General features: G+C 39.5%; 2 protein-coding genes across 2 annotated transcripts; both read right to left on the bottom strand.

The window, feature by feature from the left end:
- Positions 1-315: 315 nt before the first annotated feature.
- On the bottom strand, positions 316-5,132 carry LOC111612231 (MAP/microtubule affinity-regulating kinase 3-like). The gene is made up of 3 exons (XM_023352737.1): positions 5,096-5,132; positions 4,741-4,957; positions 316-694 (listed from the first exon to the last, which is right to left on the bottom strand). The coding sequence occupies exons 1-3, from the start codon at positions 5,130-5,132 to the stop codon at positions 349-351; spliced, it is 600 nt and encodes a 199-aa protein (XP_023208505.1). The 3' UTR covers positions 316-348.
- Positions 5,133-5,316: 184 nt separating this feature from the next.
- LOC111612230 (MAP/microtubule affinity-regulating kinase 3-like) lies at positions 5,317-10,194 on the bottom strand. The gene is made up of 3 exons (XM_023352736.1): positions 10,158-10,194; positions 9,803-10,019; positions 5,317-5,695 (listed from the first exon to the last, which is right to left on the bottom strand). The coding sequence occupies exons 1-3, from the start codon at positions 10,192-10,194 to the stop codon at positions 5,350-5,352; spliced, it is 600 nt and encodes a 199-aa protein (XP_023208504.1). The 3' UTR covers positions 5,317-5,349.
- Between the last annotated feature and the right edge of the window lie 154 nt (positions 10,195-10,348).

Here is a 10,348-nt window from a genome sequence, read left to right as displayed (position 1 = left end):
TGCCACCTACTGGCCAACCAGTCTAAGTTCACAATGACATTTTTGAAACTTTCACTGCTGGTGTGACATTATATTTCTGCTTTCAGTTTCCGACCTTCAAATGGGGAAAACTTCTCTCTGTCGTAAAGCATGGTTTGGAAGAAAAATTCAAATTCAAAATTCAATTCAAAAATACTTTATTGATCCAAAACAGGGGTCACCAACACGGTGCCCGCCAGAACCCGGTTGCCCCAGGGGACAAAAAGGAGACATTTGGAAACTGCTAATTGGATGATTGTACAGCTTCAATACCTCTGAATATAGATTTGATTTAGATTTTTTTTTTACTTATCTTTTAAGTCCTTTTGTTCATAGATTTAAGTCGTTGGCTATTTTGGAAGCAATGTTCTTGAAAGCGATGGACGACCCGGATATCCTTTTGAAGCGGACGCCGTTCAGGGAGAGACGGGGGAGCCTGCAGACCTCCATCTCCCACTGGACCAGGTTCTCGGCCCGCCCGTCGCCATGGACGCAGAGGAGCAGGAAACTCTCTTGCTGTTCGTAGTCGCAGTTGTTGGCGTCGAGCACCTTGCGGATCTCCCTCATGATGTCGCAGGGCTCCATGGAGCTGGTGGTTCTCATATTCCAAGTGAATCTGAGGGAGCGGGGCTTACCGTCTTTAATTTCCCCTTTCTGATCCCCAGGTACATGGCGACTGTGGGGAGAAAGACACGGAGAAGAGCTTGGCTTAGAATAAATTAAAATCCTGCTGGGATTGTTTGCAACAAATCTTTCACAGAAGTGACTTTTTGTTTCTTTTAGGGGCGGCAGTGAATGAAACTATAAAGTCTAATAAAGCTGAAGTTTTTCTTACTGTGACCTGAGCCGCTCTGAGCTCAGTTTATCTTTATGTCACATTTAGGTGGCAGCACAAAGCTGTGGAGCCTTTAACTAGACAAAATGTAGTCAACAGTCATTACAGCTTTTTTGATTTTTTGCTTGTGAAACCAACTTTTATTTTATTCCAGTTTAACGGTAAAGTTAAATCTTGTTTTAATAATAATAAAAAACAGTTGTAAATAATCTATTAGCATATTTACTCTCTCATTACTTTTACTACATTTTGTCTGTGACTTCCAAACTGAGAAAGGGGAAGTAAAAGAAAGTAAAAACAGACTGAAGCCATCTCTGAAAAACCCAGAATATCACTGCAACATTAAGATTTGATTCACTGTACATAAATACATTTTTAAAAAGTTCTTTAACTGTCGATAAGATGTTTGAAACATAAACTAGTGATGGGTCCGGTAACACCGATGCGTCGGCGCATGTGTCAAGCTCATAGACCAAAATCAGCGTCGGTGCGCGTATCGTTTTCAGCAAGTCACGTGACCGATACAGGAACTGTTTCCAAATGACACTGGTGCGCCAAACTGTTTATATATGGAAGCCAATCTGTCAACGGGATGCATTTGCCAAAATAATTCTTGACCTTTTACGGTACAGCGTCAACTATGGAGCCTCAAGGCAAACGAAAGGTTTGGTAGTATGGGGCCATTTTAATCTTACGTCAGAAAATAAGGTATTGGTTCTCACTTCGTAGTTGTTTCATCCGGTTCTTTTCAGTTTCTACTCGATCTATCTGAATCCAAATTCAGCTGAAACCGACTCTTAGTTTACTTTCATATTATGTTCTGCAGGTTAAGTTTTGCATGTTTCTCCTTTGAAATTATACATTTCATAATTTTATTCTTAAATTACCCTCCATAAATAAAAATCTTTAGGCAGAAAAAAGGGAAATAAAGACAATCCCGCTATAAATAAATACACAAAAGACATTTCCAGCAAAACACATCCATAAAGATCTGCGTACAAAATATAAAAGACAAAATGTAAGTTATGTGAACAATATACAGTGTCACTAAAATCTGTTTTATTTAAATAAATTCACCTCCTCAATGCTGAGGCATAGGGCATCAGAATGAAGTCACAGATACACCTGGATAAACTCAGGTATACAGCCAGTCTACAAATTACTCAGCTGCTTTTTATCAATTATTTCATATAAATGTATTGTTTACTTCATTTTTTCTACAGCAGGAGAAGTTGTGTCAAAAAAACGGAACAGATTAAATTTCAAAATTTTAGAAAAACCTTTTTTTTTTTAAATGAAAATTTGTGGGAAAAAACACCAACAAAAAACCCCCAGTCCACAAGCATCCTCATTCCAAACACGATCGCTTTCATTTTCATCACTTGGTTCATGTTCACATTACTTATTGACTGTATCGAAGAATATCAAATATATTTTGATTTTAACTGAAGATATGACATTATACAATATACAATATACGATGAAATTAAATGACTTAAATCTTATTGTATAGACTAGGTCATCAAATCAGTCTGTGAACTGCGTTGCCTGTAGGGATTTTAAATGTCCAGCAGGTGTCAGTATTCAGTGACACAGTATTGACGCGGTATCAATACAGTTTTGCTTTGGGTCAAAACGACACATGACGCCTCATTTACCCATCACTAACATAAACATCTTCATACCTGACAATTGGAGATTAAAAACTTATTTCTGATAGGAAATGACAACAGCATCTCAAAAGATAATGTAAGAATTTCAAAGTAACTAAACTACTTATAACATTCCTCAATAATCAATAAAAAAATATTGACTGACTTTAAAGCAGTCAAACTTTTTTAAATCTATTTTTATTTCTGATTAGCTCTTTCCATGTTTCCTCATGTAGCAGAAGCTCCACGTCTTCTTACTAATTTATAAGATCAAGGGGATTCCTTCAAAACATGTATTTTACATAACAGCATAAAATCTTTTTGTAACTTCAGTATTTTAATGTATATTAGTTTTATTTGAAATAAATCTATTTTGTTTGTCTTTTGTGTCGTTTTGATTTGAAACCCCAGTAATTATTGACTTAACATTTAAATCTATTTATTTAGTAAATAACACAAAGAAATTCTGGTCGTTTCTTCTTCTCTGGCTTTACAAACCAGAGAAGAAACAAACAAACAAACAAACAAAAAAAAACATTTCTACTTTTCATATCCATTTTTCTTTTAAATTACCAAAATTTGACATTTTAAAATAGTTTTTACTAAAAGCCTCCACCGCTTTCTGGGTTTTTCATAGATCATGTAAAGGAATATTTTTGGAGAATCTCAACAGAAACCGGAGACATTTCAGCAGAATTAAAGCAGACTTTGAATCTTCAGCTAGCATGCAGCGTTAGCAGAGCGGCACGTCACACAGCCATGCAACCGCAGCAACAAAGCTGCAACAACACACTGCTGCAACTCCTACACACTCAGGGCAAAGCAGCGCGGGCCTGACGCTACATGGGAAGCGGTGTGTGTGTGTGTGTGTTGGGGGGGCAGCAGGTATAAGCTCACCTTGAGCCCTCAAGTCTCCCGTTTCTCTCAAACTCGGTTGAGACTCTGAGGCGCCGTGAGAAAATTCACACGGGGAGTCAGAAGAAAACAACAAAACAGATTGTGGATTGTGCACAACACAAATCATTTCTCATCAATTTCAGTGAATGGAAGAGAAAAGAAAAGAGAAATCAAGTGTGTGACGGAATACGTTAGCGACGGTGTGAGCCACCACCAACACGTCACTGAGCAGTGAGCTCAGTGACGTGAGCAGTCAGCGTTTGCTGCCTCAAGTTAACGTTAGCTTCCAAGTCTCAGTTTCTTACAATGTAATGTTATTTCATTGCATTTCACAAATTACTTCAGGAGCATAACGAGGTGCAAAGCGTTTGCTAGCATGAGCTATTTTCACAAAACCCTTCAAAGGTGAACGTTGAACGTGTTTGGAGATTTGAGGACATGAGCTAATTCAAGCGACACCGGCTTCCTTGACCGGCGGTTCCGTTTGGCAAGCAAAATAGCCGCTACAAACTCAACCCCTACCTTCTCCGAAGCTTGACTTTTTTGGTTCAAACTAGCTTCAACCAGTCTGCATTTATACGTCAAATAAATGCTGCTTTTAATCCCGCTGGAAGTGACAGCTACGGCGTTCATGGGCAACGCACGTGGTGTTGTTTTCAACGGAAGTGACGTAAAAAGGCCCGGATGATGATCACCCGGTGACGTCAAAATGCTAAGAGTTATATTAATAGTAGCGCCATTCTATAGCGGGCTGCACAGTGGCTCAGTCCGTAAGGTTGTTGCCTTACAGTCGAAAGGTTGTGGGTTCGCTTCCCATAACTACTGTAGGAGTTTGCATGTTCTCCCTGTGCATGCGTGGGTTTCCTCCGGGTACTCCGGTTTCCTCCCACATTCCAAAAACATGACAACAAGGTAAGAGTTCATTGGTCACTCCAAATTCTCCCTAGGTGTGAGTGTGTTCCCCTTAGATAGAAATGGATGAATGGAAAATAAAATTTTTTTTAATGATTTATGTTAATCGCCATATAGAGACCTAATAAATTCAGATGCTTTGACTCGCCAGTAAGCGCTTTGCTCTCCTCCCACAGAGCCTCCTTCCCAGTTTTTTGACAGGTGACTGTTGAGGAGTTTGTCCATGGACAAACAGCAAACAGGAGCTTTGTTGGGGGGTTTTCTACGGCAAAATTAATAACAACGAATCAAAAGTTATTCAGTTCTTTTTGCTTGATTTGAAAAATATGCACAATTTGATGAATCGTTTTTTTTCCCACTGTGAAACCAACTTTTTTTTAGCTAAGTCTAGGCTAACAGTCATTAAGGGTGTGAGAAGCTTCTTACCACAAGAAGGATCGATCAGCGATTAGTGCGTCGTTAAGCGCATCATTCAAGAGCGCATTAGTACGCGGCTGGTGTGCAGCGCCAGCAAACAGCGAGGTGTGAACCGGAAGGAAAACATGATGTCTACCAGGTGAGGGAGGGCCCTTTATATACAGACAGCGCCACAACCAATTAAATTCAGGCACTTGTGTGACGCGTTCAGAGCCCACAGGGCATACTGCCACACAAGTATCACGTTGTCATGTTTATCACTCCTTATGCTGCCACCTACTGGCCAACCAGTCTAAGTTCACAATGACATTTTTGAAACTTTCACTGCTGGTGTGACATTATATTTCTGCTTTCAGTTTCCGACCTTCAAATGGGGAAAACTTCTCTCTGTCGTAAAGCATGGTTTGGAAGAAAAATTCAAATTCAAAATTCAATTCAAAAATACTTTATTGATCCAAAACAGGGGTCACCAACACGGTGCCCGCCAGAACCCGGTTGCCCCAGGGGACAAAAAGGAGACATTTGGAAACTGCTAATTGGATGATTGTACAGCTTCAATACCTCTGAATATAGATTTGATTTAGATTTTTTTTTTACTTATCTTTTAAGTCCTTTTGTTCATAGATTTAAGTCGTTGGCTATTTTGGAAGCAATGTTCTTGAAAGCGATGGACGACCCGGATATCCTTTTGAAGCGGACGCCGTTCAGGGAGAGACGGGGGAGCCTGCAGACCTCCATCTCCCACTGGACCAGGTTCTCGGCCCGCCCGTCGCCATGGACGCAGAGGAGCAGGAAACTCTCTTGCTGTTCGTAGTCGCAGTTGTTGGCGTCGAGCACCTTGCGGATCTCCCTCATGATGTCGCAGGGCTCCATGGAGCTGGTGGTTCTCATATTCCAAGTGAATCTGAGGGAGCGGGGCTTACCGTCTTTAATTTCCCCTTTCTGATCCCCAGGTACATGGCGACTGTGGGGAGAAAGACACGGAGAAGAGCTTGGCTTAGAATAAATTAAAATCCTGCTGGGATTGTTTGCAACAAATCTTTCACAGAAGTGACTTTTTGTTTCTTTTAGGGGCGGCAGTGAATGAAACTATAAAGTCTAATAAAGCTGAAGTTTTTCTTACTGTGACCTGAGCCGCTCTGAGCTCAGTTTATCTTTATGTCACATTTAGGTGGCAGCACAAAGCTGTGGAGCCTTTAACTAGACAAAATGTAGTCAACAGTCATTACAGCTTTTTTGATTTTTTGCTTGTGAAACCAACTTTTATTTTATTCCAGTTTAACGGTAAAGTTAAATCTTGTTTTAATAATAATAAAAAACAGTTGTAAATAATCTATTAGCATATTTACTCTCTCATTACTTTTACTACATTTTGTCTGTGACTTCCAAACTGAGAAAGGGGAAGTAAAAGAAAGTAAAAACAGACTGAAGCCATCTCTGAAAAACCCAGAATATCACTGCAACATTAAGATTTGATTCACTGTACATAAATACATTTTTAAAAAGTTCTTTAACTGTCGATAAGATGTTTGAAACATAAACTAGTGATGGGTCCGGTAACACCGATGCGTCGGCGCATGTGTCAAGCTCATAGACCAAAATCAGCGTCGGTGCGCGTATCGTTTTCAGCAAGTCACGTGACCGATACAGGAACTGTTTCCAAATGACACTGGTGCGCCAAACTGTTTATATATGGAAGCCAATCTGTCAACGGGATGCATTTGCCAAAATAATTCTTGACCTTTTACGGTACAGCGTCAACTATGGAGCCTCAAGGCAAACGAAAGGTTTGGTAGTATGGGGCCATTTTAATCTTACGTCAGAAAATAAGGTATTGGTTCTCACTTCGTAGTTGTTTCATCCGGTTCTTTTCAGTTTCTACTCGATCTATCTGAATCCAAATTCAGCTGAAACCGACTCTTAGTTTACTTTCATATTATGTTCTGCAGGTTAAGTTTTGCATGTTTCTCCTTTGAAATTATACATTTCATAATTTTATTCTTAAATTACCCTCCATAAATAAAAATCTTTAGGCAGAAAAAAGGGAAATAAAGACAATCCCGCTATAAATAAATACACAAAAGACATTTCCAGCAAAACACATCCATAAAGATCTGCGTACAAAATATAAAAGACAAAATGTAAGTTATGTGAACAATATACAGTGTCACTAAAATCTGTTTTATTTAAATAAATTCACCTCCTCAATGCTGAGGCATAGGGCATCAGAATGAAGTCACAGATACACCTGGATAAACTCAGGTATACAGCCAGTCTACAAATTACTCAGCTGCTTTTTATCAATTATTTCATATAAATGTATTGTTTACTTCATTTTTTCTACAGCAGGAGAAGTTGTGTCAAAAAAACGGAACAGATTAAATTTCAAAATTTTAGAAAAACCTTTTTTTTTTTAAATGAAAATTTGTGGGAAAAAACACCAACAAAAAACCCCCAGTCCACAAGCATCCTCATTCCAAACACGATCGCTTTCATTTTCATCACTTGGTTCATGTTCACATTACTTATTGACTGTATCGAAGAATATCAAATATATTTTGATTTTAACTGAAGATATGACATTATACAATATACAATATACGATGAAATTAAATGACTTAAATCTTATTGTATAGACTAGGTCATCAAATCAGTCTGTGAACTGCGTTGCCTGTAGGGATTTTAAATGTCCAGCAGGTGTCAGTATTCAGTGACACAGTATTGACGCGGTATCAATACAGTTTTGCTTTGGGTCAAAACGACACATGACGCCTCATTTACCCATCACTAACATAAACATCTTCATACCTGACAATTGGAGATTAAAAACTTATTTCTGATAGGAAATGACAACAGCATCTCAAAAGATAATGTAAGAATTTCAAAGTAACTAAACTACTTATAACATTCCTCAATAATCAATAAAAAAATATTGACTGACTTTAAAGCAGTCAAACTTTTTTAAATCTATTTTTATTTCTGATTAGCTCTTTCCATGTTTCCTCATGTAGCAGAAGCTCCACGTCTTCTTACTAATTTATAAGATCAAGGGGATTCCTTCAAAACATGTATTTTACATAACAGCATAAAATCTTTTTGTAACTTCAGTATTTTAATGTATATTAGTTTTATTTGAAATAAATCTATTTTGTTTGTCTTTTGTGTCGTTTTGATTTGAAACCCCAGTAATTATTGACTTAACATTTAAATCTATTTATTTAGTAAATAACACAAAGAAATTCTGGTCGTTTCTTCTTCTCTGGCTTTACAAACCAGAGAAGAAACAAACAAACAAACAAACAAAAAAAAAACATTTCTACTTTTCATATCCATTTTTCTTTTAAATTACCAAAATTTGACATTTTAAAATAGTTTTTACTAAAAGCCTCCACCGCTTTCTGGGTTTTTCATAGATCATGTAAAGGAATATTTTTGGAGAATCTCAACAGAAACCGGAGACATTTCAGCAGAATTAAAGCAGACTTTGAATCTTCAGCTAGCATGCAGCGTTAGCAGAGCGGCACGTCACACAGCCATGCAACCGCAGCAACAAAGCTGCAACAACACACTGCTGCAACTCCTACACACTCAGGGCAAAGCAGCGCGGGCCTGACGCTACATGGGAAGCGGTGTGTGTGTGTGTGTGTGTGTGTGTGTGTGTGTGTGTGTGTGTGTGTGTGTGTGTGTGTGTGTGTGTGTGTGTTGGGGGGCAGCAGGTATAAGCTCACCTTGAGCCCTCAAGTCTCCCGTTTCTCTCAAACTCGGTTGAGACTCTGAGGCGCCGTGAGAAAATTCACACGGGGAGTCAGAGGAGAAGAAAACAACAAAACAGATTGTGGATTGTGCACAACACAAATCATTTCTCATCAATTTCAGTGAATGGAAGAGAAAAGAAAAGAGAAATCAAGTGTGTGACGGAATACGTTAGCGACGGTGTGAGCCACCACCAACACGTCACTGAGCAGTGAGCTCAGTGACGTGAGCAGTCAGCGTTTGCTGCCTCAAGTTAACGTTAGCTTCCAAGTCTCAGTTTCTTACAATGTAATGTTATTTCATTGCATTTCACAAATTACTTCAGGAGCATAACGAGGTGCAAAGCGTTTGCTAGCATGAGCTATTTTCACAAAACCCTTCAAAGGTGAACGTTGAACGTGTTTGGAGATTTGAGGACATGAGCTAATTCAAGCGACACCGGCTTCCTTGACCGGCGGTTCCGTTTGGCAAGCAAAATAGCCGCTACAAACTCAACCCCTACCTTCTCCGAAGCTTGACTTTTTTGGTTCAAACTAGCTTCAACCAGTCTGCATTTATACGTCAAATAAATGCTGCTTTTAATCCCGCTGGAAGTGACAGCTACGGCGTTCATGGGCAACGCACGTGGTGTTGTTTTCAACGGAAGTGACGTAAAAAGGCCCGGATGATGATCACCCGGTGACGTCAAAATGCTAAGAGTTATATTAATAGTAGCGCCATTCTATAGCGGGCTGCACAGTGGCTCAGTCCGTAAGGTTGTTGCCTTACAGTCGAAAGGTTGTGGGTTCGCTTCCCATAACTACTGTAGGAGTTTGCATGTTCTCCCTGTGCATGCGTGGGTTTCCTCCGGGTACTCCGGTTTCCTCCCACATTCCAAAAACATGACAACAAGGTAAGAGTTCATTGGTCACTCCAAATTCTCCCTAGGTGTGAGTGTGTTCCCCTTAGATAGAAATGGATGAATGGAAAATAAAATTTTTTTTAATGATTTATGTTAATCGCCATATAGAGACCTAATAAATTCAGATGCTTTGACTCGCCAGTAAGCGCTTTGCTCTCCTCCCACAGAGCCTCCTTCCCAGTTTTTTGACAGGTGACTGTTGAGGAGTTTGTCCATGGACAAACAGCAAACAGGAGCTTTGTTGGGGGGTTTTCTACGGCAAAATTAATAACAACGAATCAAAAGTTATTCAGTTCTTTTTGCTTGATTTGAAAAATATGCACAATTTGATGAATCGTTTTTTTTCCCACTGTGAAACCAACTTTTTTTTAGCTAAGTCTAGGCTAACAGTCATTAAGGGTGTGAGAAGCTTCTTACCACAAGAAGGATCGATCAGCGATTAGTGCGTCGTTAAGCGCATCATTCAAGAGCGCATTAGTACGCGGCTGGTGTGCAGCGCCAGCAAACAGCGAGGTGTGAACCGGAAGGAAAACATGATGTCTACCAGGTGAGGGAGGGCCCTTTATATACAGACAGCGCCACAACCAATTAAATTCAGGCACTTGTGTGACGCGTTCAGAGCCCACAGGGCATACTGCCACACAAGTATCACGTTGTCATGTTTATCACTCCTTATGCTGCCACCTACTGGCCAACCAGTCTAAGTTCACAATGACATTTTTGAAACTTTCACTGCTGGTGTGACATTATATTTCTGCTTTCAGTTTCGGACCTTCAAATGGGGAAAACTTCTCTCTGTCGTAAAGCATGGTTTGGAAGAAAAATTCAAATTCAAAATTCAATTCAAAAATACTTTATTGATCCAAAACAGGGGTCACCAACACGGTGCCCGCCAGAACCCGGTTGCCCCAGGGGACAAAAAGGAGACATTTGGAAACTGCTAATTGGATGATTGTACAGCTT

Source organism: Xiphophorus maculatus, chromosome 19, assembly GCF_002775205.1.
Source record: "Xiphophorus maculatus strain JP 163 A chromosome 19, X_maculatus-5.0-male, whole genome shotgun sequence".
In the NCBI taxonomy this organism is placed as follows: domain Eukaryota; kingdom Metazoa; phylum Chordata; class Actinopteri; order Cyprinodontiformes; family Poeciliidae; genus Xiphophorus; species Xiphophorus maculatus.
Note: the sequence above shows the minus strand (reverse complement) of the source record. Positions and strands in the feature narration are given on the sequence as shown.

Excerpts from the sequence above, each read along its gene's own strand:
- LOC111612231 (XM_023352737.1), bottom strand. The coding sequence starts at position 5,132 with ATGCTTTACGACAGAGAGAAGTTTTCCCCATTTGAAG. Across the intron at positions 4,958-5,095 it reads GAAGTTTTCCCCATTTGAAG|TATGCCCTGTGGGCTCTGAA; the intron begins GTCGGAAACTGA and ends CTTGTGTGGCAG. Across the intron at positions 695-4,740 it reads GCTGATCGATCCTTCTTGTG|TCGCCATGTACCTGGGGATC; the intron begins GTAAGAAGCTTC and ends TTCTCCCCACAG.
- LOC111612230 (XM_023352736.1), bottom strand. The coding sequence starts at position 10,194 with ATGCTTTACGACAGAGAGAAGTTTTCCCCATTTGAAG. Across the intron at positions 10,020-10,157 it reads GAAGTTTTCCCCATTTGAAG|TATGCCCTGTGGGCTCTGAA; the intron begins GTCCGAAACTGA and ends CTTGTGTGGCAG. Across the intron at positions 5,696-9,802 it reads GCTGATCGATCCTTCTTGTG|TCGCCATGTACCTGGGGATC; the intron begins GTAAGAAGCTTC and ends TTCTCCCCACAG.